The 27,903-nt window shown below is 38.4% G+C and overlaps 1 protein-coding gene across 1 annotated transcript in view; it reads left to right on the top strand.

The window, feature by feature from the left end:
• The first annotated feature begins 11,722 nt into the window (after window positions 1-11,722).
• STMN2 (stathmin 2) overlaps window positions 11,723-27,903 on the top strand; it is a 49,501-nt gene continuing 33,320 nt past the window's right edge. Inside the window, exon 1 of the mRNA XM_028112928.2 lies at window positions 11,723-11,825. Coding sequence (XP_027968729.1) covers window positions 11,807-11,825 — 19 coding nt within the window. The 5' untranslated portion in view covers window positions 11,723-11,806. The remainder of the gene's footprint in view (window positions 11,826-27,903) is intronic.

The raw sequence follows: 27,903 nt of genomic DNA, 5'->3' as shown, positions 1-27,903 counted from the left end.
CAACTCAAATGCTGATTAAATTAATTATGGTAAATTAACTAGTATATAATCATAAAAAGGACTGAGGAAGATTGCTATACACTGATATAAAATGATCTCCAAAATATATAAAGTGGAAAAAATGCAAAAGAGCATATATATTATGCTATCTTTTGTATAAGAAAAGAATTTGCATTTATTTGGCAAATTACATTTGTAAAAAGAATTTTTTGTGCTAAACTTGTACTGATCACAACTTGTTACAAAAAAATGGGTAGCTGTAGGGCGCCTGGGTGGCTCAGTTGGTTAAGACACTGCCTTCGGCTCAGGTCATGATCCCGGAGTCCCGGGATCGAGTCCCGCATCGGACTCCCCCTTCTCTGTGCGGAGCCTGCTTCTCCCTCTGCCTCTGCCTGCCACTCCCCCTGCTTGTGCTCACTCTGTGTCTCTCTCTCTCTCTCTCTATGTCAAATAAATAAATAAAATATTTAAAAAAAAATGGGTAGCTGTAGAAAAAAAGATGGGAGAGGATGGAATGCGTTGGAATGAAGCAAGAGTCCTAAAATATGAAAACAAAAAGAAAAATCAAACTTAATTGTATATTCAGTTAGAGACATAAGTACACAAACACAAAAAATTGTTTTTCCACATAGTGTTTTGACTTTTCGTACCTAGTGGAATAGGATATATTTCATAGACAAATAGAATTCAAAAGAAATCTTAGCAGTAGTCTATTTGTTGGTAATAATATTGGTAAGTATATTTTGTCATTTTATATATATATGCAAATATGTATAAAAGTTTAATAGTATTATATAGTAAAATACTCCATGTAAGAGAAAAGTACAAAATCAAAAATTTGACTTAAATATTTTAATGTTAAATATGAATTTGAAATATTATAAATTCATTGATTTTTTTCTCCTTTGAAAAAATACAAGTGCCCTAGTTCTGTCCACTGAAGAGATCAAAAAGTCATGATAACCAAATAGTACTGAGCACAACTAGCATTATGGTTTCCAAATGCCATTTCCTTCTAAAAGGAGTAAGGGACTTCAGAGGAAAACCTGATTCTAAATGTGGATATGTAAATATACAAGATGAACATTTTGCTCTGTCAAGGAGGAAGGAAATTGTCAAAGTCAAAGGGTCATTTCCAAAGGCCACAGAAGCCAACATGAAGGGGTGCCTATTGGCCAAACTTGAAATGATTTGAGTGTCAAATACAATAATGAATGTAATTGTCTAAAACATTTAATATAGATGTATTTTAAATGAGTAAATAATAATAAGAAAGAAAGCAAAAAAATCTATTTAATAGACAACATTTTAAAAATCCTTACTTCAAAAAATATCAATTAAAATGATGAAATTGAGTGTCCATCTGCCTTTACTAACTATATTTCAGAGATCCAACATCATTCTTCTTAATAAGAGAAAGTTCTTAATAAGAGAATGGTGTGAATGAATTTATGGGATTGTAACATAGAATTCTTAAAGACCCATTTTATAAACTGAAATGAAATAATTGATTCAAACCTCATCAATAGATGCAATCATTACATGACAGGGGCCTTTACAATGGAGGGAGGGATCAGGCTGCCACCACCCAAAGCCCCCTGATCATTCGTGGCATCACAAAAATTTAGACAATGCATGAACCTTAATGTATTGTGATATAAGGTACCCTGTGCCACCTGTGAGAGATTCTTACCAAAGAATTTAAGGGAATTACAATGAAGAGAATAAGGCACATCTACCTTAACTAAGATGGACACCAAAAGCATTACCAGTAGCCATTACCCAGAAGTTTATATACCACACACATTCCACAGTCATAAGGGGTTTTTGAAAATAGCTGAAAATGCCCTCCTCCCTGATTACTGTCAGCTCCAGGACAGGTAGCTCTCTCTGAGATCTGCAATCAAGCAGAAGGAAAGAAATAATAAAAAAGCACAAATCAATGAAATATGAAACAAGATACAATAGAAAAAAATCAATGAAACCAACAGTCAGAAGGATCCAGAAAAAAAGAGCAAAGATACAAATTATCAATGTCAGGAATGAAAAAGAACACTTAAATAGAAATCTGAATAGACATTACAAAAATAAGAGGGAATTAATGAACATTTGCATTACTTGAAAAACAAAGAACTCTATTTGCATGATACTTGCACAAACACACTAAAGAGGGGATGCAAATGAAATGGGATTCATAGCTTCTGGCATGTCTGAAGATTCAGTACCTCCCAAGAAATCTGAACTTTTCTGGGTGCCTGACTTTTTCTCCTTTCTTCAGAAAAGAAATAAGAATCCCATAGAAAAAAAAAAAGAAAAAAAAAAAGAATCCCATAGAAATACACAAAATGAGCCAAATCAAGATGTAAAAAGAGCTTTTCATGCAAAAAACAAAATATTAATAAAATTTCAAATTGGGACCATAGCTTGACTTGGAGAAGTCCTACTGAAAAAATACTACTGAAAATAGCACATGATGAAGAAGGAAGGAGAGCCTGGGTGGCTAGGTAGTTAAGCAACTAACTCTTGGCTTCCGCTGACCATGTCAGGGTGGTGAGATTAAGCCCCATGTCTGGATCATTGGGGAGTCCACTTGAAGATTCTCTCCCTCTGCCCCTCCTTCCATTCACTCTTGCACACACACACACACTCTCTCTCTCTAAAGTAAATAAATCTTTAAATAAATAAATAAACAAACCAAACCAAACCAAACCCAGAACCTTCATTGATCTATTAGCCTAAAAGCCCTGAGGAGGTAAATTGAATTAATAATATTTTTAACTTTTTACATTTTTATTTTTTTAAAAATCAAATTTAGGGATGCCTGGGTAGCTCAGTGGATTGGGCTCTCATTCTTGATTTTGACTCAGGTCATGATCTCAGGGTTTGAGATGGAGCCCTGCATTGGGCTCCACGTTCAGTGGGGAGTCTGCTGGAGATTCTCTCTCTCTCCTTCCCCATGTCCCCATGTCCCTCCCCCCCACCCACTCACTTGCACTTTCTCTCTATCAATAAATCAATCTTTAAAAAAATAATAATAAATAAATAAAAATCCATATTTACAGGAAAGTCCCAAGAACTGTTAACTCCTCTATGCCCTTCACCTACATTCACTAATTGTTAACATTTTACACATTTGCTTTATATCACCCTCCTTTCTCTCTCTCTTTATATATATTATACATACTCATAAAATAATAAAATAATTATTATTAATAATGCTATACCATTTGAAAGTTGGTTACAGATATTATGACCCTTTATTTTTATTTTTTTATTTTTGACCCTTTATTTTTGAATACTCCCATGTTTATCTTTCAAGAATATATTCTCTTACATAAACTCGGTACCTTCATCAAATTCATAAAAATCAACATTGATATAATGTCACAATATAATATACTGTAATACTATAGCATACATCCTTTATATAATTTTGTTCTTGATCTAGAATCCATTCCAGAATCATCCATTGCAATTAGTTGTCGTGTCTTTTTAATAGTTACTCATCTGTCTTTGCCTTTATGACATTGATATTTTTTAAGAATACAAGTGAGTTGAGTTACAGACTCTCCATCAATATGGGCTTTTTGATGTTTTGTCACAATTAATTTTTGTATGTTTGGCAGGAATGCCAAGTAACTGATGTTATGTCCTCCGTGTACCACATCTAGAGGCACATGATGTTTCTTTATCACATTACTAGTGATGTTAACTTCAATTGCTTGGCTCAGTTGGCTTCCACAAGGTTTTGAGGTTCCATGTAAAATCATCAATATTTCCTCTGTAATTAAAAAGTAATCTGTGAGGAAATACTCTGAGACAGTTTAATTATCTCTTCCCCGTCAAACTTTTACCTAGTAGTTTTAGCATTTATTAATGATTCTTGCCTAAATCAATGATCACTATGGCAGTTGCAGAATGGTGATTTTTTTCCAACTCTATCTTTCCTTCTACATTTATTGTATAAAATTCCATGATAAAGAAGAGCCTTTCCTTCTCACCCATTTATTTATTTATCATCAGTAGAGACCCAGGAATTCTATTTTATATAATGAATTCTTAACCATTGCTGCTATCTTTTTATCAATACTTAGATTATCCCAGATTTGGCCATTAGGATTCCTTCAAGCTGGCTCCTGTGCCCTTTTTATAATATCCATTAGTTTTTAGAACTTCCTTCCTTTTTGACTCAATAACGTGCTTCAGACTCATCTTGAATTTTCTCTGTCCCAGCCCTGGAATCAGCCAAGTCTCTAAGCTATTCAGAAACGATTACATGGTTTGTTTAATTCTACCTAGAGTGTTTGTTCTCATATCAATAAGTTTATGTCTCCTCAATATACACTCTCAAAGAATCTTTTTCCTATGTAATTAGATGGCTTTCTCATGCTAACTACATAAAAATGTGGTATATACTTTGACAAGATCATCCTGCCCTAGCTCCTTTTAGTGGAGAATGGTATTTCAAAACCGAACTCTGGGTGCTAGCTGTTCTCATTATACCAGTGTATCATTGCTTCTAAGTGCATTGAGTTGATAAAACTAAGAAGCACAGACTTTTATTATACATACGGTATATTTTAAATCATGAATTAAGGAGTGCATATATATTTTTATACTGTGAATTTTTCTATGTTTAATTCTAATCTAATACCACAATATTCTTTTCCACCTTCCCAAATTTCTTGTTTGTGTCTCCCTCCTGCCACAGAGGCATGCCGTCTGGCTTCCAGCAGTAAGATTACATTGATTCAGTTTCTCATTCGTAGGATGTATATACAAAATGATTCCAGAATTTCCACACCCATACTGTACAAACAAGAAACAATTAAGAAATGTTCAAGGCTCAACGTTTTGTTTTTTGGGTTTGGGGGTAGTTGTTTTGAATTTGGGGCGAGGGTTTGCAGTTTTGTTGTCTTTAAACTGAGGGTATAGAATCAGAGCACTGTGTTTAAAAGTCATGAACTAACGGTATTTAAAATGAGAACAGTTAATATTTATGGAAGAATTTAATCCTCCTTATCTTAAAGTTCTACCCTAGCCTTAATTATGATACAATGTACATTACAAAATCCCCATGAATTCTCATTTTCTTACTGACCAACATTATCCTTACCACATTCTGATCTTATCAGGTGTTTTCAAAACTTAGTATCATATACAATCATATCCAACAGGTGCAAACTTTATTTTATAAAGAGATACCAGTGAACACACCTCTATATAATATATAACCAACAGACTGGTTATATAGGAAAAGACACCAATGAAAGTCAGTTTTAGAAGTGTATTGAAAACAGGGTCATTTCAAGTGTTTCAAATCACTAATGCTGTTCTTAAATTCCAGAACAAATAATCCATGGATTTATACATCCCAATGCAAGTGTACTAAGGATTTTACAATCTAGATATCAATTTCCACTGGAGATCTAATTCAGGAGCAGGAAATTTACAGAAATAAAACGACAACTGCAACAGACAATTGCCATAGCTACTAACATTGCCATTTGTGGAATTTCTTATCTGGTCCTGATCCTCTAAAAAGTATTAACCCAAACACATCTAATGCATATGTTTCAATTGAACTCTAGGCCTCCCACAATTACTGCTGTTACATATGTATCAAAGGCCTTGCGATCACCTATAGAACGTCAAAAATGGAAAGGGACAGGTCACTAATCATGCAAATTATAATTCAACTACTTTGTCATAAATCAATTCAGACCATCACATCATTTGTTTAAAACTACCAAAAATGTTCTTTGCAATTAGACCAATTACAATTAGGAAGCAATTGGTACCAGCTGATTATCTTTATGCCCTCTCAATACACACCCATGGGACTATTTTTCCCATATAATTAGATGGGCCTTCCATGCTAATGACCTCAAAATATGACTTACACTTTGAGAAGATCATACTGCCTTTCTGAGGATTCAAGACAAATCCCTCTGCATCTCATAGTTTTGGTGAGAAACCTGACTAGGTAACTTATGAGAAAAGATCTAAGACACCAGATACCATGAAAATGTCGTCCTCGGACTAAAATGTGTGATCCCCAATTTACAACTGACTATAACTACACGACAAATAAAAGAGCTTACACTTTAGAAGTCCACTCAACGTGCAAAAATTTGTTGGCTAGAATAGTTCCAGCTAATAAAATTGTCCCTGACTATTTACAGGCCAACCAAATCCTAAGGCAATACAATAACTAATGCTGGAGAAACACTTCAGGAAAAGTGGAATCGTTTATTTGGCAGGGCGGGGGGTGGGGGTGAAGGGTAGAAAAACGGCACATAGTTTTTAAGGTTAGCCAAATTGATCTATGAGACTTATACTCCTGGTTGGTTCTAGGCAAATTAAAAATTACATACAAAGTGGGATTGCAAATATTTCTTTTAACGTTATGATCATCCCCATTCATCTTGCCCTTTCTACTGAATCATATGCTTAAAAATTACCCCACCACCACTCTACCAGCAGGACACTTGCTGATGTTACCACCCTTGAAACAACTGAAGCCATGACAGCTCACTTAGCCCACTTTGACCAAAAGGAGGACAGTATAAGAGAGAAATGGTAGTCAGTCTGACCAAGGAGGAGCATTCAGCAAAGTCCAGCCCAGAGTTCAGCAATAGCCATACCCAGAAACAAAACACATCATTTTCAGTCACAAGAGTTGTCAGAATACTCATAAATAACTACAGTTGCTTTCCCTGATAAATGCCTGTTTGCTTCAAGGAATATTTTCCCCCTGATAAGTTTTAACTAATAATTAAATACATGATGCTTGAGCTCAAGGCTAATGTTACTGTCAAATTGAATTTTTGATGAAATAGCTTTTTAAAAATCCTACCTACATCTACTAATTCAATTCCATTTGATAATAAAGCAGAACAGGGGTGAGGGAAGTTCAGAGGGTCAGAGAATGAGTTAATAAATAGTTAATGGAAAAATATCCCTGGAAGGCAGTATAGTAAAACACTTTTGCTTTTTCCTTCCCTAGTTCCTCCTCCTCCTCCTGGTTGTGACTTAAAATAAACAAAGTTCTTAGGCAACTACTATTAACAGTGTGTATAGTGCAATGCTCATAGTGGGACTTCTGTTTAAAAAATAAAATAAAATGGGGCCTATGGGATAAATAGAGTGAGTCATACTTCCCCTAGATTTCTCCTCCAAGCACTTCAGTATTGTCTCCATTTTGTTCCCACTCAAGTGTTGTAAGCTAAAATGCTGAGTGGAATCCCAAGGGGAATCAACTTCCCAGCTTCAGTGGTGTCCAACTAATGTCCTCCTTGGACTCAAGCTGTAAATCAACTCACAGAGAGAAGGAGAGAGTCATGGTAGTTGTTGCCAAGATAGCAAACAGTTTTTCAACATACCAATTTAAAGATTCAACTTATTAAATTTATATTAAGTCCTTCTTATGATTAGAGCAAATTCATTTTCAGAAAAGTTCAATTATAAAACCATCAATAGGACTTACTAATTTCAATAGGTCATTTTGCTTCCGGATAAATTATACTAATTACTAATGTAGAAGTCCCATTTGAACATAAAGAAAACCCTAGGTACAAAAAAAAAATGCTTTAACTAAGCATTCTTCATCTTTAAATAACTGATCTAAGAAGAAATAATAAGATATGTTCATTCACCATTGCAGAAAAAACTCTACCACGTTGGAAAATTCCTGAACAATATAGATTTCATTATTAATAAGGAACACTAACTCTCCCTCCTCAGAATGATTTTCCTTTTAATAAACCATATTGGACAATGCTATTACAGGACATTTGATTCTTTTTACTTTTCATTAATCTACAAGGGTTTAAAAATAGCAAAATAGTCAAAATGTTAGTCAATTAACTATTTTTTCATCTTACTATTTTAGATGCATTTCTAGATATTTTCAGCTATAACTGCATTCCCAACCACCTAAAAAAAATTCTATGGCCTTTTTTTTCCCCCCACAAACTTCCTTTGTAATCAACTGAGGTCAGACCAAAACAATTAATTCAACTCTAGCAATATTTTTCATATCTTACTAACTTTTAATAATTACTTTAGGATTCTTTCCCAGACACGTGATTATTAATAGCAGAAAATCATATGACTACATTAGATTACATCAGCTAATCCTCCAAAGCAACTGTTCCTCCCCAGTTTGGAAAGAAATCAACACTTCAGGCCTCCTCACAGAAATAATACACAATACACTGTAACCCACAGTAATTAAAATCTCTGTTAGCACATCTTTGACTTCCAAAACTTCCTCTTACTGCTGTTAAAGATTTTAAAAAGTTAACAAGGGTCTACTCATGTGAGTTCTATCCACCTATGTCTTTTAGGGAATGAGCAGCATATAAATAAAGAAACAATAGTAAACAGCTTATTCACTGCTCCCAACATGAGCTAACCAAAGAAAGGTGGTTGAAAGTATCACTATGGTTTCATCCCAGGTTCATTCCTTTTGAATTATGTTCAACAGTGTTTTATTATTGTTGTTATTAGTTCACAAGCATTTACTGACTTTCAGCCATGTGAATCATGAAGTCAAGCAATAAAAAGGATATAAAGATATACACTACTCAGTCCCTACCCTTAAAAACTTTAAATGTATTGGAAACCATAAACATAGTATCTATAATTTATTAGGTATCCCAAGTTTTTTAGGCAGTTTATACATTATAATCCCTCAGTCTACCCCAAATCCTAGAAGGTAGGTAACTGTTGGCCTTATTTTACTTTTTATAGACCTAGTACCTATTCTTTAATTTGGGTATCCACCCATGCTTATCAAAACCACTTGCTTCAGGGAAAACTTATTCTTATCTCCAGACTGCTGGGGCCTACTCTACTTCTATGTAGTTAGATGAATAAAAAGAAAAAAAAGAGAAAAAAAAAAAACACCTTTTATTATCAGAGCCAGTTTGGTTGTTTTTTTAATATTTTGCAATTAAACACGCTGATACACAAGATAATATTTGTCCTCCAAAATTAATGGCATTTTCTTAAAGAAGTGGGAGTTACATTTTCCTTCACTGTGTATTTTTTAGACATTAGGGAGAAGGTTGGTGATTTCATACTATAAAAGCCCGAAATTTCACTAAATAAATATTTGTTGGGTGAATGAATTAGCTGAACAAATGATGAATAAACTATTGAATATAAAATAATTCTCTGTTCCTGTTTGCCCCTACCCTCCCAGGCCAAGATCCATGATTGAAATTGTTATGTTAAAAGAAAAGAAAGAACAATAATTGATTATAAGTCAGCTCTTTGAATTTATTTAGTTTTTCTTCACCACTTGATGACAACCTGCTATCTCTATATTCTATAGTAAAACATACTAACAACCTACCCTCTCCCCTTCTTGACATTACTTGAAAATCACGCAGAGCTGAGGTTAGGTGACTAGTGCCCAGAAAGTCAGAAATAGAAAAGAGACACACATCTGACACTTGCCCCTCTGGATACTGACCTCCTTCTCATATTACTATCCACTAGTAAGGCATGTTCACCATAGAATGAGAGATTAGACAGTAGAATGTGTGTTTTGTTTTGTTTAATTAGAAGTGCAAAAGATCTTATTCAACGGCAAGTGATAATTGTTAAAGACATTAATGCCATGACTTAGGGATCTTGTTCTCCAAGGAAGTTAAAGAATAGGTAAAGATGATACATAGCCTAAGGGGAAAGAGGGTGGTGAGGAGAAGAGGAATACTCTAAAGAGGAATACTCTAAAGAAGGAATACTCTAAAGAGTCACACAGAATGCTGAAGATCCTTCTTATCATAACGCGTTAACTACTCCACTGAGAAGGAATTAGCTCTCACATTTAAAGTGGGAAATGGCCATAGAAAGGTAGAAAATGGTTATTTATTTCCAGACCCTGCCAACTTCCATACTGCTCTATTGCTGTGTCATAGTCACAGACCTGAACAATGACAGGAAAAATAATTTCTAAATCTTCCTGTTCAAGAAGTAAGTTTATTGATCTCCACTTTATCTTTTATTTTTCCTATGACTCAGCAGGTTAGAATTGCTCTAGTTCCAGTACTTTCTATCACTCAGCAAGACATCCATGGGATGTAAATGCCTTACAAGTTAATAGGGGGGGGGGTGAAGAAATTTATTTCAGCACCAAGGAGAGTGCCTGTTATTTTCAAATGGTTTTATGAGTTCAAAACTGCGTATTATTCATGAGGCTAGAAAGAAATTTTGAAATGTTATTTAATAGAAAGCTGCTAAGAATTTATTTCATCCATTTGCATAATCCCAAGCATTTCTATAAAATTTAAAAATTGCCAACATTTTGTATATGTTCATGATTTCAACAATGTGCTATTCTTTTAGCTTTCAAACACAAGGAATTAGCAATCCTTTGCTTTTTTTTCAAATGTCAAAACCAAGTTTCTGAATGGATCTAGAATGGAGGAAGGCTCAGTGAAACCACAGAAGTGTTAAATTAACAGAGATTAAAATCTCCATGAGAACAAGGTCTAAAATCTTTTTCACCATTGTGTCCTCAAAGCTTGGCACATGATAAATGCTCAATGAATATTTATGTGAGTCTTCTGAGAAAGAATGAATTAATGAATGATGTTCATTAAGTCAACCAAAATGAATTAGTGAATATCTTCTCTCTAATGAAAGGTCACTTTTTTGCACCTGATCTGGGAGATCCTCACACACCACATTGCTCTCAGCCTGAAACCTGAAAACATCTTTCTTTGGCCTATTATCAATGGAGTCTCTGGATCTCTGAAAAATCATGCTCCAGATCACATCTTTCATCTACACGAAGCTTTCAATATAAAGGTTTCTCCTTGAGACTTGCAAAAGTCACTGAGGTTTCAATCCCCGTAATCTTACATCTCCAAGGCAGAATGGCATTATCCACCTATGGTTCCTCCAATGCTCAAACCAATGGTTCTGCCCTGTAACCAGATGGACAAGACACAGACACAGGAAGCTGACTCTCATCCTCCTCCATGAGGTCTCCAGGTAGACCATAACTATTTGTCCCTATTCCCAACAGCCCAGACAGCCCCTTCCTTCTGTGCCAAGAGTAGAAAACACCAGGCCTCACTCTGTTGAGAGACCTTCAAGAGTCCGAGACATCTGAGTCCAACTGTGCTAAGAGACAAAGGGCAATAATGCATTTCTGTTTCAGGCTACCACCATAGCCAGACGTGGGGTCACCCTGGGAGACCAGAAACTACCAAAACAGGGCCAGAGGTGAAAGAGAAAACATGAACAAGTAAAACCACAATGTTTAAACAGATGTTTCCAATAGTCAGCAAGTTGTGAAGACTTCTCAAAGCTCTAAATCCTTTTTCCTTTTTATGTCTATTTGTGCAATAAAACATGTGTGAACAAAGTCAATCCTGGCTCCCAGGTAGACACAGTCCAGTTCTTAGCTCTTAGGAGGCTTCTGGGCTAAGCCTCCACTCTACTTGGACTGTACTATCAGGCCCCCAAAACGGGGGGGAGCTGCCAGGGAAGGACTGATTTCCATTTCAAACTGCATTCTGGTACTTTGTACTCCAGCACCATTGGCCGATCAATATTTAATGCTTGGAGATTCTGACTCTGCGGGAGTCATGTCAGGGGACCTTGGGAGCCAATCTGCTTGAGCTTCTGAGTGATAATTATTCATGGGCTCCTGCCTCTTGCTCTTTCTCTCGCACGGTCCCACTCTGCAGACTCAGTGCCTTATTCAGTCTTCTCTCTCGCTCTCTCCGCTGCTGTAGCTGGACCCTTCGCCTTCGCCACCGCTCAGCATCTGCACATCCCTACAATGGCTAAAACAGCAATGGGTAAGGCATCGCGCCTCGTTCTCCCTCGGCTCGACCTGGAGCCCACCTCTCACCTTCTCTCTTAGAGCTTTGAAGGCATTCGGAAATATTTTATAAAGAAAAAGACGTTAATGATAAAACAGAAACCAGGAAGGACGAAGGCAGTTCTGGGGGTTTGGGAAGGGCAAAGAGAGGGTCCCTGGAAATCTAAAACTAAAATTTTCTTTTGAAAGGTAGAAGCAGGTAAGTTGCCCTCCCATGGGAAGAGAATTTGTTCTGTTTCCATGTTTAAAATTAGGGCTCAGTCGTTGGGGGAGGGAGCTACCTTTACTGTTTGCCTTAAATGGGGTTAAGGGACATTTTGGAAAGTGCTTTGTAACATCCTTTATTTCTTCTCTAGTTAAGAAAAAGAAAATGGGGAAGAGGAGAGGGAGGCGGCGGAAAGGAAAAAGAAAAATGCGAAGTCAAATCGGTCCCTTCTAGGTTGTTTGAAAGATGGGTGGAGACGGGGGGGTGGGGGCGGGTGGAGAACGGGGCAAATTTTATGGTATTGTCTCGTCGGAAAAACCGCTAGTCCTGGGGCGCGGTGCGGGGAGGTTAGGGCGGGGGATGGGGTGCTACGCTCCTTTGTTTTAGGGAAAGGGAGGGGAAGGAGAAAGGAAGTCGGGGAGGGCATGGAGGGCGCGGGTGGGCAGCTGCAGGGGCGGGGAAGCGCGCGGTGGGGAGGGGTGGAGGGACAGCGGTTTCACAGGCGCTGGGGTGGGGTTTCTTTGTGTGAGGACGAGCGGTCCCAGGGGGAGGCACCTGCAGCGCTGGGCGCACAATGCGGACCGCCCCACCCTGTGCGAAGCGGCGCCGGCGCCCTCACTCCTCCCCCCTGCCGGGTGCAGCAGCTTAAGCCGAAAGAGGGCCGGGTAGGGAGCGCAGCGCGACACCCAGGAGCCCAGCCCTGGGGGGGTGGGGCGGACAGCAGCGCCACGCCCCGCGCTTGTCGCTCCTGACTCCGACTCGGCTTCCGAATGAGATCTGACCATAGCTCCTGCCTTCCCCACCCTGGCCTCATTGTTCTGTTTTACGGAGAGAAGGAAAAAAGTGGGTTAGCCCTTTTCTTTTTCAAAAACCACATTGCATAGGGTGACTAGACATTGACGCGGGCGAAGGCTTCTTAGAGCTCATTGATCGTTTTGGGTAAAAGCTTTGGGAACCTAGATAAGTGTAGATATAATAATACAGATAAAAAAGAGGCCAACTTCTTAAATTGAGCCACGTGAAATACCCGTCTTCTAGGGCAAACAGGGCCAAATAATGGCAGTTTTCATAGGCTTAACCTATATATCAGGGAAACAGTTGAGACACAGAGATCCCCAGCCGGTTGTGCGCCTCTAAGTGCCCCATGGTTCCAGCGTTCGGTGGCCCTCGGGGTGGACAGGCAAGGAGAGGCCCGAGGTCTGGTGACTGCTGGAAACACCACCTCCCCCGGGACCCGGTGCGGGATGCGGAGAAGCGAAAAAGCGATGGACAGGGCTCGCTCTGCACAGCTCCGCCCTGCCCCACCCTTTCCGCGGTGCTGGGAAGACCTCGGGCTCCGAGGCGTGGCGAAGAAACAGAGTTGGGGAGGGGCGGTTGAATGGTCTGCAGTCCTAGAGCCCCCTTTTTTTTCAGCCCTGCAGTCCGGAACAGCCCAGACACCCCCTCGCTTGGCGCAGACACCCGGTGTTGCTCTGAGAGCTGGCGCCGAGCCCCTCCCAGCCAAGAGGGTGTCTCTGCAGAAAAGCTGGCTCGAGCCCCGCCCGGCCATACAAAGGCGCGGCCCCACCCCAGCCGGCGGCAAGACCGCAGAGGTGACCCCTTCCCAGTGGTGCGGGGAGGGTTTTCCTCTTCTTGCCCTCCCACAGCCCGCGGAGTTCAGGCTACTTTCCCCCAGCTGAAGCCCTCGGCCCAAGCCGGGTTCTCTATCATTTCCTGGGACGTAGACCCTTTGGATAGTCTCTCCAGAAGTGACCCTCGCTAATCGAGCAAGGCGCGGCTCGGCCCCACCCCTCCCAGCGGCTGCTGGGACCAGTCAGCCTCTGGCCGGGTGGGGGCGCACTTGGCGAGCCGGCGCGTGGAGCGCTGCCAGCCCTGCAGAGCCCAGCGCCGCGCCCTGTGCTCCCCTCCCGCGAGCTGGGCGCTCGCCCCCGCGGGTGCAGCCCGGGAGACGGGTTTCTGCGCAGTGTCCTGAGCTACCCCCGCTTCTCACAGTTCGCGATTCACCCGCAAGTCCAGAAAGGTTCTCAGAATGAGGGATGGGGCGGTCTCGCTCTGCGTTCTGCGTTCCCACCGAGAGGTTTCTGCTGCAGGAGGGTGGCTACAAACTCATCATTATCAGTATTATTTCAAATTATTATTATTACTTAATGACTCAATGGCCTTATTTGTTCAAAAGGTTTGAACGATTGAATTTGATTAAGGATTATTAACCCTTGTTGCACTCACTTTTCTTCCTTCTACTCTTCCCTTCCTTCTCCCCTACCCCTTAAAAAAAGAATTTTTTGTCCTGTTGTTCATTTTACATTATAAAGCGAATGTATTTTCAGTTCCTGCCTGAATTACATATGTTCTTGTGGGTCGGATATTATGTGCAGGTGCTTACTAAGGGTAGGGTTTGTGTGCCAAAAATTGCTGGAAAATTCTCCGCAGATCATTGTTTGTGACTGCAATGGGTAAAATTATGCATATATAATTGAGATATTATGATCTTCACTGTGTATTCCATAAGGTCATATCTATTAATCAATATATATGGGTTATGCACAAATTTTTAACTGTTTCTTTTCTTTCTTTTTTTGAAACTGTTCTTGCAATTGCTGATTCTTGATACAGTCTCAATCCTGCACAGAAACCTGGATCATGAAATGGTAGCCACCATCCCATTAATAAAAATCCCACCCAAAATATGACAAATGCAAGGGTCCTTTCTGCCATGAGTAAGCTGTATTTGCAAATCATGAAGAGAAGTACAACCTCTACAATACTAAAATAATGGATTTTGAAATCGTTTCAGTTGCAAAGCATAATCAATTAATCACCAGGGCGGGTGCTTTTTCCTGATTCATTAAACAATTATTCAGCATGATTGTACTAGGTGCATATAGTATTCCCCATTATCTATTCTAATGAAGTGGGCACCTTCTAAATGGATATATCAATAACCTGAAGTGGAAAAATGAGAATTTGGTCAGGATTGCAAGATCAAACTGAAAGAGAAATAGCAGTAGCTTATCAATTAATTATATATATGGTTAATACCAGCTGAGTAAGCTGAGCCTGCAATAAGCACTATGTGACCCAGTGTAGCCCAAATACATTTATACATGATGGTATAAATTAGTAAACCTGGTGGTGTTTATCTACACATTAAAATTCTCTGAAAGTATATTTTAAAATAATAAATAAGATTGAATGGTTTTTAACATTAAAGTCTGGAATTTTTTTTCAGTCACAATTCGCAATGGTTTTGTGAGGTAACCTACAGATTTGTAGTAAATTATTCTATCCTAAGGGGGAGGGGATTATTTTTATTGTTAGAACGATTGCGTCTGCTCTTAGTCATTAACATTTTTAGCAGGATTTTATTTGTTGTACTAAAAACACATTTACTTACTTTGGGGATTTTTAAAATTATTAATGGATAGATTGTGGAATAAGCATTCGGCCATTTGGGCCACGCTTGCTCTCTGTGATGAAAAGGCTGCAAAAGGCTACATTTTGCCAGATTCCTGAGTGCCTGTCAGTCCTTTCAGAGTGCATAAAGCTGATTCACGCAATAAAATAGTTTTCTACCCTACAATGTAGGATCAAAATAGTTACTTAATTCTGTGAATATCTAGTAGTTGCTATCATCCAGAATTTCAAGTTAAATCTGTACAGTTAAAAATGAAATGGGAGATGAATCAATCACATATTTAATTGAGCATTTTTGTTATTAATGAATCCAGACCATCTTAAGGAAAATTCCTGATTTTATCAGTCACCACTGTTTTTTACTCCAACTGAACAGGACTGACTATATGCCACATTCCACCTCAGGAGCTCCTTGTTCACAAGGCTGGATGACACTGGCCCTGAGCAGGTGGCTACCTGCTCTGGGTGTGGCCACTCCCAAGCTGCTGAAACCTCATTCCAGCTCACACCAATTTCGATTTGTTTCTTGGAGAAACACACACTATACTGTTGTCACAGGATCTGTGACCTTATATGAAAAATGCAAGAAATTTGCCACATAAGAAGAAAATACCAAATTAGCTGATGACCCAGATGTTTCCAGAACTGAGGGCTGGTTCTCTTTCCTGGTTCTCTCAATTGGAAAACCTTAGAGTCCACATTAGCTTTCACCCCACTAGAGGGCAATCTAGTTCTCTAAAGAAATAGGTGATTGATTTTTTTTTTTTTTAACCCAGTTTCAAATACTATTTAATAAAAAATTTTTTTTAGTCTGGGACATTCAATTGCTTACTCAATAAATTAATGCCATGCTTTACCCTACTGGATAAAAAGGGTTTTTGCACTTTTTCAAGGAGACTGACAAAATGAGTGGAAATGGGTGTTAACCCTGGTTAGTCATTCTCTTACGATTTTACTTTCTAGTTTTATTACATTGCTATTATAATATTATTTATGTTACTTTTGGGAGTTTGTAGTGGATGAATGGTAGAAAATGGCCAGTAGTAATAGCAAAATTATTTAGGAACAGAATGTTTTAATGTTTAAATAAAGGAATAAATTAAACAAAAACATAGTTTACTTCTTCATTTATTTAAAATGTGCTGAAGATGTTGGGGACATACCCGAATGTCAGTGTCCACCTTCAGGGAGCTTGCAGGCTAGCAGTTAAAACGTAGATACAAAGTGATACTGAGGAGGGGGTACCGAAAACAAGCATAAACTAATTTTTAGGATCATCAAAAGTAGATTTTTTCTGTTTGCATCGGCAGAGATTTTTTTCTCTTATGTGTCACGTAACTATAATCCATCTGTAAAATATTTAATAGTTTCATATTACTGTGCTCCTCAAACTTTAATGTGCATATGAATTATCTGTGATTTACATTAAAATACAAATTCTGATACAGTAGGTCTGGTGGAGGCCAGATATTCTGCATTCCTAACAAACTCCCAGATGATGCTGATTCTAACCACGGAACATGTCAGTTTTAGAAATAGAGAATTGTGATAGATGTGTTCCTCCCATAATAAGCTTTGGTGTTAGGTCTTAATATTTTCAAATGCATGGCAATCTTTACAAAATATTTCACTTACCCCTTTGTACTCTTAGGGATTTATTCCTCTGGGAGTTATGTGTTCTCTGCCATCACTCTTTCTTAATTAGATTTTTAAAAATATATTCATATTGTAGGACTCAGCAGAAGACCTTCAAGAGAAATGTGGAAAATGAGAATTTGGCTGTGTGTGTGTGTGTGTGTGTGTATATGTAAGAAAAATGAATATGGCTTGTGGTACAGTCGAGAAAGATGATAAATCAATATTGCTAGCTTACTGTTATTTACAAAACAATGTGCAGAACAAAGAGTTCAACTCACAACCTTTTAGTTATGGGATAATCTAAAATTTGCCTAATTCCATTTGCCTTATAGTTAATCCCATTTGCCATATAGATAATTCGCTACAAATACTCCACATACTGCAGAAACTAAAACAGATTGAACAGCACTAAAATTGCCTTTCAACATAGCCCATACTTGTTACTTACCAAATTATTCTAACAGAGAATTTCTTCCACATGAGAAAATTATTGATAATTTATTGAGTATGACTGCATAATTGAAAACAGATTATGTATATGTTTTCTCCTTACTTAAGCCAATAAAGGACCTCCATTATTCCATACTAACTTTTTAAGAAAGTCAAGATAAAGGAAAAAAAAAAAAACTGGTCTTCAAAGAATAGCACCAAAAATACCATATGTCAGTGCTCCCATGCAGTGGGGTGAATTACCACATTTCTGGAAATGCTATCCTACAAAATTATACTATACATAAAATAATCTCAAATTAGAAATACATATCCCAAATAGGGCACTAAAATCATAGTCCCAAATAAAACTGGCCCTAGGGTTGTAGGATATATTATTATGCAATGTGAGGTTGGATTAAGCCTCAAAGTTTTCCATTCCTTTGTTGTTGTTGTTATTGTCAATCAACAGTTTTCCTCTGCCACTGTTCTCTTTCAAGATTCATTTTTCCAGCATAGACATAAATTTTAAAGTATCTATAAGAAATGATTTTTACTGATTGATTTAATCCTTATATAGCATATATAACATGCTAGGCACTAAGTACGTTACACATTATTAGTTATATTAATCATCCAATAATCCTAAAAAGTAAGTACTTCTACAGATGAGGAAACAGAGGCACAGAGGGGTGAAGTGATTTTTACCTAAGATCACACAGTTGGATATGGAACTTGAGCCCAGGCCATTTGGTTCCAGAATCTGTCCCTTTAACCAGTACAAGCTACTCTTATAAATGTTCCATGTCAGAGGTGTTCCCACCATGGCAGTCAAACCTGTGAGACTGCCATTTTGTCTAATGAGGCTGAGATGGTCTTATCCTTAGCACAGACTCACTTTAAAGAGGAGATACCTTCAAACTGATGACTACTTTTAATTGCTAACCTGGGATTTATTAAAATAATTGCTTTGATTTAGGCTTTTGGGGGAACAAGAGCTATGAGACCTTGGGGGTTGTAATGTATGGCACACAGGGCTGTCTGAAGGCTCAGCTAAGAGAGGAGTAGGGACATCTGATGTGGACACACCATGATGACCAGTTCCGGAAAGAAAAAAAAAAATCTTGACTTAATCTAATCAATGTCATCATGGTTATCACATTTTAAAAGGGACCCTTACCTCCTTCCATAGACACTAGATATTTAACTTTAATATTTTGTTTTATAAAATAAATCTAGAACTAAAAGAGATACACCACCCAGGCATCCACATTTAGTATAATCATTCGGTATTACTTCAAGACTCTTCCCCTTATTACCGCAAAAGCAAGCAGACAGGAGGAAGGCTCTGAATCCCTTGTGAAACATTTTTAATTATCTTTTAATAAAGGAATCAGGTCCTGTCATTTGTCAAGGAGACATTTGCAGTAGTAAAACTTGTGTTTATATAACCCATTTTTATTAGCCATGATTAAAGATAACATTTTGTGTACATTGGTTCTCACAAAACACTTTTATGTGAATATAAAGGTTAATTAATGCATTTTGGCAATCATTTTGCTAGTCAGCTGGAAATATAGCTTCTCTAGGAATTGTACTTAAGAGAAGCAGCCATACATTATACTACAAAACCGTAACAAAAATTTTAAGATTTTTCTCATTTGTAATTTTGTCGACCTCCAGTTTATAATATTTAGTACTTGGAAAAATTACAAAATTCAAAAAATTTGACCAGAAATAGATAATTAACAGTTTGTGTATAGTACATTAAAAAGAACATTGCCTGGGACTGATTTTTTTTTTAAGCAAAATCGTAAAGCAATGCCTGTATGAGTGCTTATTTAGCAGTTATTCTTTTGGAATAATTGTACTTTTGATGTCAGAGTTTGTACACCATCCACAGAACAAGTAACTAGTGTAACAATAGATCATCAGAATATCAATCTTTCCACCGTTCAAGTTGCAGGTCTTTATATCAGGATAAAAAGAAAAGCATGAACTCTATCTAAACCTAGTTCCACAAATACTTGTATGAGAGAGCATTTTAAGCTTTAATTTTTTGTTAGCACTCTGTTCCCTCTTTTGGAAGATTTTTTTCAACACCCACCCCCCCACACCTCACCCCGACTCCTCCACCCTACCCCTGTGCACCACAGCCCCAGTTTGATTTCCATTCAGTAACACCACTCGAGGTGAACCTAATGATAATCTTTCAGTTCCGGTATCCTAGTAGACAGAAGCTTAACTCACGTGACAAAGCTCAACCTACAATAAACTGACTCTTGCAAAACGGACACCAGGAAATCTCATCAAGATGTTCCTTGTTATCACTTCCAGACTCCCATGGGATGGGAGCCTCCTCAGGCCGTTGAGCTGACACGAGTTATCGTAGGCTCCCTTGGAACCTTGCTCCGAAACATATTGTCCTTAAGACTGCAAAGTTCTTTGTCATTCCCAACACTAATATCTGTTGTTGTAATTTAAGTCTTGCAGCTTTATCTGAGAAGCGCCAGTTAGCATCCTTCTCATCCTTCTCATTATCACCATTCAAACACACGAAAAATTACCAGAGTCAATTCTAGTCTTTTGATGCACAGATTACATGATCCAAAACTCCCGTCATTTTAAAAGTTTTTTCATTCTACTTCAGACTCACCTTTTCCTTTTATATTAAAAAAGAGAGAAGACTAACATAGAAGATTGAAAAATATAAAAGGTTCAAAAGAAATGTTAGATAGCATGATCTATCTATACTGGACCTTGTAGTTCTTAGAAAATATTCACTTCCTCTAGCCTTTTTAATCTTCACATAGTCCCTATGATATGGGCATAGTATACATGTTGCTCTGTTTAAAATGAGTCAATTTAAGCTCAAAGACTTTACTCAGTCAAGTTCATATGTGGTAAGCTTCAGGGCCAGGGCCAGAATATGTGTCTAATAAAGACATATATATATATATATGTATATATATAATACGTATTAGATATATACTCTATATAAATATAATGGCCTAAAATATATAGTAATAAAAAATAAAACTAATAAAATTGAGCACTTACTCCTGTAAGTCCTATAAGCAAATATGCACACATGAGAGAGGTCGTACACGAAACATATTTGCCTTTAGTCCAAAGTCATTAGTAGTTAATGACAAGACTTACCAAAGTAAAATAGATACAAGCACCAATTCTCTTCTGAAACTAAGTATCATGAGAACATAAATAAACATGATTCTCTTGCTTGGGGGAATTTAGTCTTTTGTAGAAGACAAGATTCTGTACATACAAAAAAGTTGAATGCCAATAGTAGGAGCTATAACCATAACTGGAAGTCTCCACAATTTTAAAAATTTTACTATCTACCCTACAATATTACAAGACAGTACGTAATGCTACACAAAGAATATCAGTTATGAAGTACTATGATCCACCCAGAGGATACAAACTTGAAATATCTAACTAGTCTCCTCTATCAACAAATCCAGCCAGGGAATCCCTTAGTTAAAACGTTTCTCAACCTTTACTGAGCATCGGTAGCACTCAGCTCCCACCCCCAGAGGTTCTGATTCCCATTCTGTGGCTCTGAGGTAGGTCTCAATAATTTGCATTTCTAACAAGCTTCTAGGGGATGCTGACGCTGCTGGTCCAGAACCACACTTGGATCAAACCTAATGCTGGTGACCAGTGGGGTACCCGGCACAGTGCAGGGAGCGACATGGCCCTCTAGTGTGATTTCCCTCCTTTGACCAGCTCTGCAACTCTGGACTCAAGAGAATAGAGGACTTAAACCCTAACAGCTCCGTCCCTCTCCACATGCTGCCGGTGTTGCATTGCTGGAAGAGCCCAGGAGCAGGATTCTGAAGCTCTGAGCTCTAGTCTTGACTCTCTCAGCTAGCCAACCTTGGTCAGGTCCCTTTTTCTCTTTGTGCCTCTGTTGCAACATCTGTAAAGTGGCGAGATCTTGCCTTGTCTGTTTCAGAGGGTCCTTTCCAGAACCAAGGAAACAAATGTGAAAATGATTAGTATCTGTCAAATACTATATAAATGGAACCCTTAGCATTGTGTGTCATTAGGTAGAATGCCTGGATATTTTACCCATGTACTGATGCACATTTAGTGAATGAATAACGAGGGAACAAGGAGCACAGAAACTGAGTCATTTGGGTTTTTTTTTAAAAAAACACTTCCTAAATAATAAATTGAAATAAAATGTTGAGTGAATTGCTTGGGCAACAGTATCTGATATTTTGGAAGACTTGTGCTTAGGTCCCACCCAAGATTCCTCTTTAAAATTCTTAAATAAATGCCAGTTGAGAAGAAGCAACTTACCCATCCAAAGTTTAATCTCTTGCAGTCAGTCCCCACTCATTTTTTTTCCCCAACCCAACCTTCTTTAAGGGAAGGGTGGGGAATAGTGGCCCAAGATGGCAGCCATCAAGCTAAGAGAATTGCTGAGCAAAGCAGCGGTGCCCCCGCAAATAGAAATACAAAATATGAGAGGGTTGAAAAGGAAAACGTAAAAATTCAATACAAATTGTTCTGCTGGTTCCATGTTTGCCCCTTACCAGCACCACCTTGACATTCTCTACCCTCTGAGTCTGCCCCATCGAGCAACCGTACAAGCCCACCTTAGACAAAGCAACCCAAGCCCAGATGTTCATGCGTGCTGAAAACTTGGCTTAAAGCTGCTTCCAAAAGTTAAAAACAAAAGGGGAACACTTTGTATAATAGAAAAAAGCAAACTGTCATGGAGCTCAAAAGAATGCAAAATGTTATGAAAGTTAAAAAGAGTACTATAAATTCCCCCCCCCAAAAAAAAAGCTTAGGTCAGGAACATTCTTATTACATGAAAGAGAGCGCTCTGGCAGATTAAAGATAGGTTGCATATTAGATGGACATTGTTTTGAAGCCTGCCCCACTACTCACTATCAGATAATCCTTGAGCAAATTATCGTTTCTATACCACAATTTTCTCAAATATGAAATGGGGAAAATAATGCCACCTAAATGCCACCTAACATGGTTGTTATGAGGCTTAATTAAACCTGTTAAGTACTTTGTAATAAAAAAAAATTAATCTCCTTCCAAGACTCCCTAAATAGATGATGAAAACACTAAATAAAAGTAATCATTTAAAATAAACATCTAGGGGCGCCTGGGTGGCTCAGTTGGTTAAGTGACTGCCTTCGGCTCAGGTCATGATCCTGGAGTCCCGGGATCGAGTCCCACGTCGGGCTCCCTGCTCAGCAGGGAGTCTGCTTCTCCCTCTGATCCTCCACCCTCTCGTGCTCTCTCTCTCTCTCATTCTCTCTCTCAAATAAATAAATAAAATCTTTAAAAATATAAAATAAAATAAACATCTAGGGGCACCTGGCTGGCTCAATCAATAAGCATCTGCCTTCGACTCAGGTCATGATCCCAGAGTCCTTGGCTCCCTTCTCCATGGGAAGCCTGCTTTTCCCTCTCCCACTCCCCCTGCTTGTGTTCTCTCTCTCGCTGTGTTTCTCTCTGTCAAATAAGTAAATAAAATCTTTAAAAAAATAAAATAAACATCTAAATTTTCGTGATTTGTGAATTTCCACATGAAGTAATAAATCTACTAGAAATTACTTGGAATTTAAGAAATGATCACTATTCGATTCTTTGTGATAGAGGGAGAGCTAATATTATATTTATGACGCAGCTACCAGTATAGTATATCTCCAAGACAAATGCACTCTGGGCAATGCCAAAATTAAAAGTACACTTTTCTTGCATTTATTTCTCATTTTGTTTTTCACCGTCATATTTCGTGTCTCATCCTACTTCAAATATATATAAAACTCCAATAAAATTGACCGTTCTTGTCTGCCCAGTAAGGCTCAGCTACATAAATTGTCACATTCAATAGAAATAATAAGAAACATTAAGATGTGAAAGTCTACACTAAGTTCTCTTAAAGAGCAGGAAGGAAGGCACTTGGGTGGCTCAGTGGGTTAAGTCTCTGACTTTTTATTTCTGCTCAGGTCATGATCTCAGGGTTGTGAGATCTGCCCAAGTCCCTTGGCAGGTGCTCACGCATTGGGCATGGAGCCTGCTGGGATTCTCTCTCTCTCCCTCTCCCTCTGCCTCCCTCTCTCTTAAAGAAAAACAAGAGAGCAGGAAAGGGGGCATTATGTCATGTAGCGCACACACACACATACCACACAGAGTCTCTTCTCCTTACAATCTTTTTTTTAATTTTTTTTAAATTTTATTTATTTATTTGAGAGAGAGAGACAGAGATAGTGAGAGAGAGCACAAGTGGGGAGGAGAGGGAGAAGCAGGCTCCCCGCAGACCAAGGAGCCTGATGTGGGACTCGATCCCAGGACCCAGAGATCATGACCTGAGCCGAAGGCAGACGCTTAACCGACTGAGCCACCCAGGCACCCTTCTCCTTACAATCTTATTAATCCATCAGTTTCATGGGATCTCCAGAGCACTTGGCTATTGCGAAATCCCTCCCCCCTGCTTCCTCAGTCTCTTCCCTAACTGGCACTCTCCTGCTGTCTTTCCATTTCCAACACCCTTCCTCCAGTTAGATCTTTTCTTTCAGAGATAACTCCGGGTACCTTCTTATCTGGATCAACTTAGCCTTCTTCCTCTCCATCCATTAGTAGATGTAGCACAACAAAGACACTAGGGCCAAACAGTACGAATGTAATATTCCTTTGATGACTGTGGTGGGAAAAGACTATGGATACGTAGGAGTTTCATATTATTCTTCAGTCATTCATGACAGTAACACCTTTTCAATCAATAGTGTTTCAGGTACCAGTCAATATAAATCTGGAAGATGTTAGCAGAATGTAATCATTAGAATAATAAAGATATCCTAAGAAATCAAATTAGCATTCATCTGGCATCTGACTTTAGAAAGGCTGAAAGGAGGATAATTGACTACCAATAGAAAAGAGCATTTTAAATATTTTGCCTCCAAAATTTCATATAAATGTATGGTACATAAACTAGGAATTATATTTTTGACATAACTGCAGCCATATTAATATGTGCTTACATTTTACAAGTGTTATATAGTCCTTTTTCAAATTAGATACTGTTGATTATAGCAATCTCCATATAAAAATACTCAATATTTTTTCATTTAAAGGCCATAAAATACAGGTAATGATAGACGCCTACTTTCTCATAAACATAGAATAATGACAAAGGAGGAGCTTTATATGAAAGCATTAAAACAATGTAAATCCTCACAAGTCCATAATACATTGCACCCGGTAGGAAAGTTCAGCTTTAAAGATAATGTAGACGTTTCCTCGTTTAAGAAAATCTAGCAGGGTTCTGAAATACCTAGCCAAACACAAAGTAGAGAGAAAAGAACTGCATCTCTCTATCAACCAAAAACTTGGCTTAAAAAAAGAAAAAAGTTTAGGAGTAGAAAAAATAAATGAAAATGAAACTCAGTATTTAGGATGAAAATTGTTTTCTAAGTTCAGGGCTAACATGGAAGAAATGGAATTAAGTAGCTTTGAAAGAACTTGATTTCGCTCACTGAAATTTTTCTTAAAATGAAATCTTAAAATAGTGTTCACAGTTGCAGTCTGTATTGGTTACAAATCGCCACAAGCTATGTTACAATGTACGCAAGAGAAGAAATGCAGAAAAACGTAACTTGCAGTGAACACAGGACTTTGTGTCCTGCTTGCCTGGTGGAAAGAAAGCTTATGCATCTAAATTAATTGCAAGGGGAAACTGTCATTCCTGACAAATAACAAATAGCCCCGAAGTTTTTCTATCCAGAAAACTACACGTTTTATCCCTTCTGCTAAATTTTAGAAGTGACGGGGGAATACATAGGGTCGTCAGCTAAGAAGCCAAATGGGATTTCTCAGAATTGCTTCTGAGAAAGGATTTGCTCTCCTTGAAGCAAATAGTAGCAGCTTTCCCAAGTCAAGTTTTTCTTGATCTTTCCTTCCTATGAACTCTTATAGCAATAAGAGTTCCCACATATACTGTCTCCCAGTAAATGTGGGAATTGGCCATATATCATCAAATAGCACTTTTTGCTAACATCTTCCTGGTCATCTATTGCTTCCCTACTACACATGAGCCATCTACATGTCTCATGTGCTCCCTACGCTCTTTTTCCCCACTTAATTTTTATGGCAACCCCCCAAACAGCTTTCATTATCCCCACCTGACAAGAAAGGAAAGCAGAAGCCAAGGGAAGTTAAGTGACTTGCTCTGGGGCACAAATGTTCAGGGCAGAGCAAGGTTTCAAATCTAGCGCTCACTACCCTGCACTCCAGCTTCCTCATCATGCGCTGTTCTTACTTCCTGTTTTGCTGCCGACATTTCTCTGTGTTCAATCCAACTATGCTGAGGGCTTTTAGGATAGAACCATGTTCCACTTACTTTGTCTCCCCCATAGCACCTCTGTGGCTGGCAATAACACTACTACTATTGGCTAACATGTATTGAGTACTGAACTCTGCAGGGATCTGTGACTATGCCAAACACTTGCGAGGGGTATTATCATCCCCGTTTTCACAGGTGAGAAAGGGAGAGAGGAAAAGTCACACACAGGATTTAAGACAAATCAGTCAAATCCCAGAGTTCACCTGGTTAACCACTCTGTCTCTCTTGGACATCGCAGGAGCTCTGACTGTGTTCGTTGACTCGATGAGAATGAGTTAAGGATGAACTAAGAGAAGCTGGCAGAATTGTACAAAACAATGTTCCACAATATTTCACTATAGCCAAGCCCGGTAAAACTTCAAAGGTCACTCAAGAATATAGATCAATTGATAGAAGAAGAATCTTTACTAACAATATCTTATATCAGTACAGCATTTCAGTTTCCCAACACACACCTAATTCAATCCTTACAACAATATCCTGTCTCCATTTTGTGGGTAAATAAACTGTTCAGGTTTAATAAATTGTTTAAAGTTGAAAAAATCCTGAGCGAGAGCATAAGTCTTCAGCTCCTATTCATATTCTTTCCATTGGGGGAAAAAGAAAACAACACTGCATATAAATGTAGAGGAAACATTCTCTTGGCTCCTTCTCCTTGAATAGAGAGAGTTGATTACCTGCTGTTGTGAAGAATAAAGGTGGTAGGGCTTTCTTCAATTTTGCCAGGGAACCACACAATCATAGTCGTGCCATTAACTAGTGCCATTTTGAAACTATCCACACAGCTACAGCAAGGGGTAAGTATTACCTGAGAGAAACAAACAACTTCAAGTATGCAGAAATACCAGTCTGTAGCATAAAACGACGTTAGTACATTTAGTGGAGAGAAAAGTTGAACTCGGGGCGCCTAGGTGGCTCAGTCATTAAGCCTCTGCCTTAGGCTCAGGTCATGATCCCTGGGTCCTGCGACTGAGCTCTGCATCAGGCTCCCTGCTCAGCAGGAAGCCTGCTTCTCCTTCTCCCACTCCCCCTGCTTGTGTTCCCTCTCACTTTGTCAAATAAATAAATAAAATCTTAAAAAAAAAAAGAAAGAAAAGAAAAGTTGAACTCAATCTGGCTCCAGCATCTGGGCTCTTGACTCTTACTCTATACCTACTTTTTTTTTTTTAAGATTTTGATATTGAAGAAAGACATTGATTTATTAAAAACTTACCATCACTTTCATTTAGGACGCCCCTTTCCCACTTCTATTTTCCATTCTGTCCCTGCCACCAGCATCACCCCACCACCGATCACCCCCTAAGGGAGCCTTCAAAGCAATAAAGGTTATTAATCTGATTTCTTCATCTATAAAATAAGAATAATAGATGATTTCAAGTGTTCCTTCCAAGTCTAAGGGCTAGTGATTCCAGTTGCCTTAGACTAAGTTGTCTTTTATATTTGTAATCCTGTTTGTAGCCGCGATGACGCCAGCTGACTAGAATGCAGAGCCTTCAAGAGTGTTACATACTCGCTTTGTATGTTGCTTTACGTTCCCTGCAGAAAACTATACTAATTCAAGTTCCAGTGTATGATCTGATGAATCCTATTTCAGAAAATGAGTTTTTACCTGGCAGATCTTGAGGAAGTAGCATTTAATTTCCAAAACAAAAAAGCAATTTCTGTTCCCTAGCTGGATTAACCTGAAGGGTTTCTTTCATTCCTCGAGAACAAGAATGGATGCTGAAGATCCCACTGCAGACATGGTAACATTAAGGTGCTTCACACTCACCTCCAAGGCTCTGTTACTCCCTCATCCTACCAGAGCTACTCAAGAATAACATTACTACAGTAAATATTTTTAATATCAGGTGGTTCTAAACCTTAACAATATTTATATTTCCTATTTTTTAAAGATGTATTTGTTCACTCTATTCTCCATAACATAGGGTGACTGGCACGTTAAGTGTGACTAGCAAAGTCACGATTTAT

This window comes from Eumetopias jubatus, unplaced genomic scaffold (assembly GCF_037043125.1).
Source record: "Eumetopias jubatus isolate StellerSeaLion01/CBP00866 unplaced genomic scaffold, mEumJub1_p1.0 scaffold_4, whole genome shotgun sequence".
Lineage (NCBI taxonomy): Eukaryota > Metazoa > Chordata > Mammalia > Carnivora > Otariidae > Eumetopias > Eumetopias jubatus.
The sequence above is the reverse complement of the archived record's forward strand: the minus strand, read 5'-3'. Positions and strand labels throughout refer to the sequence as shown.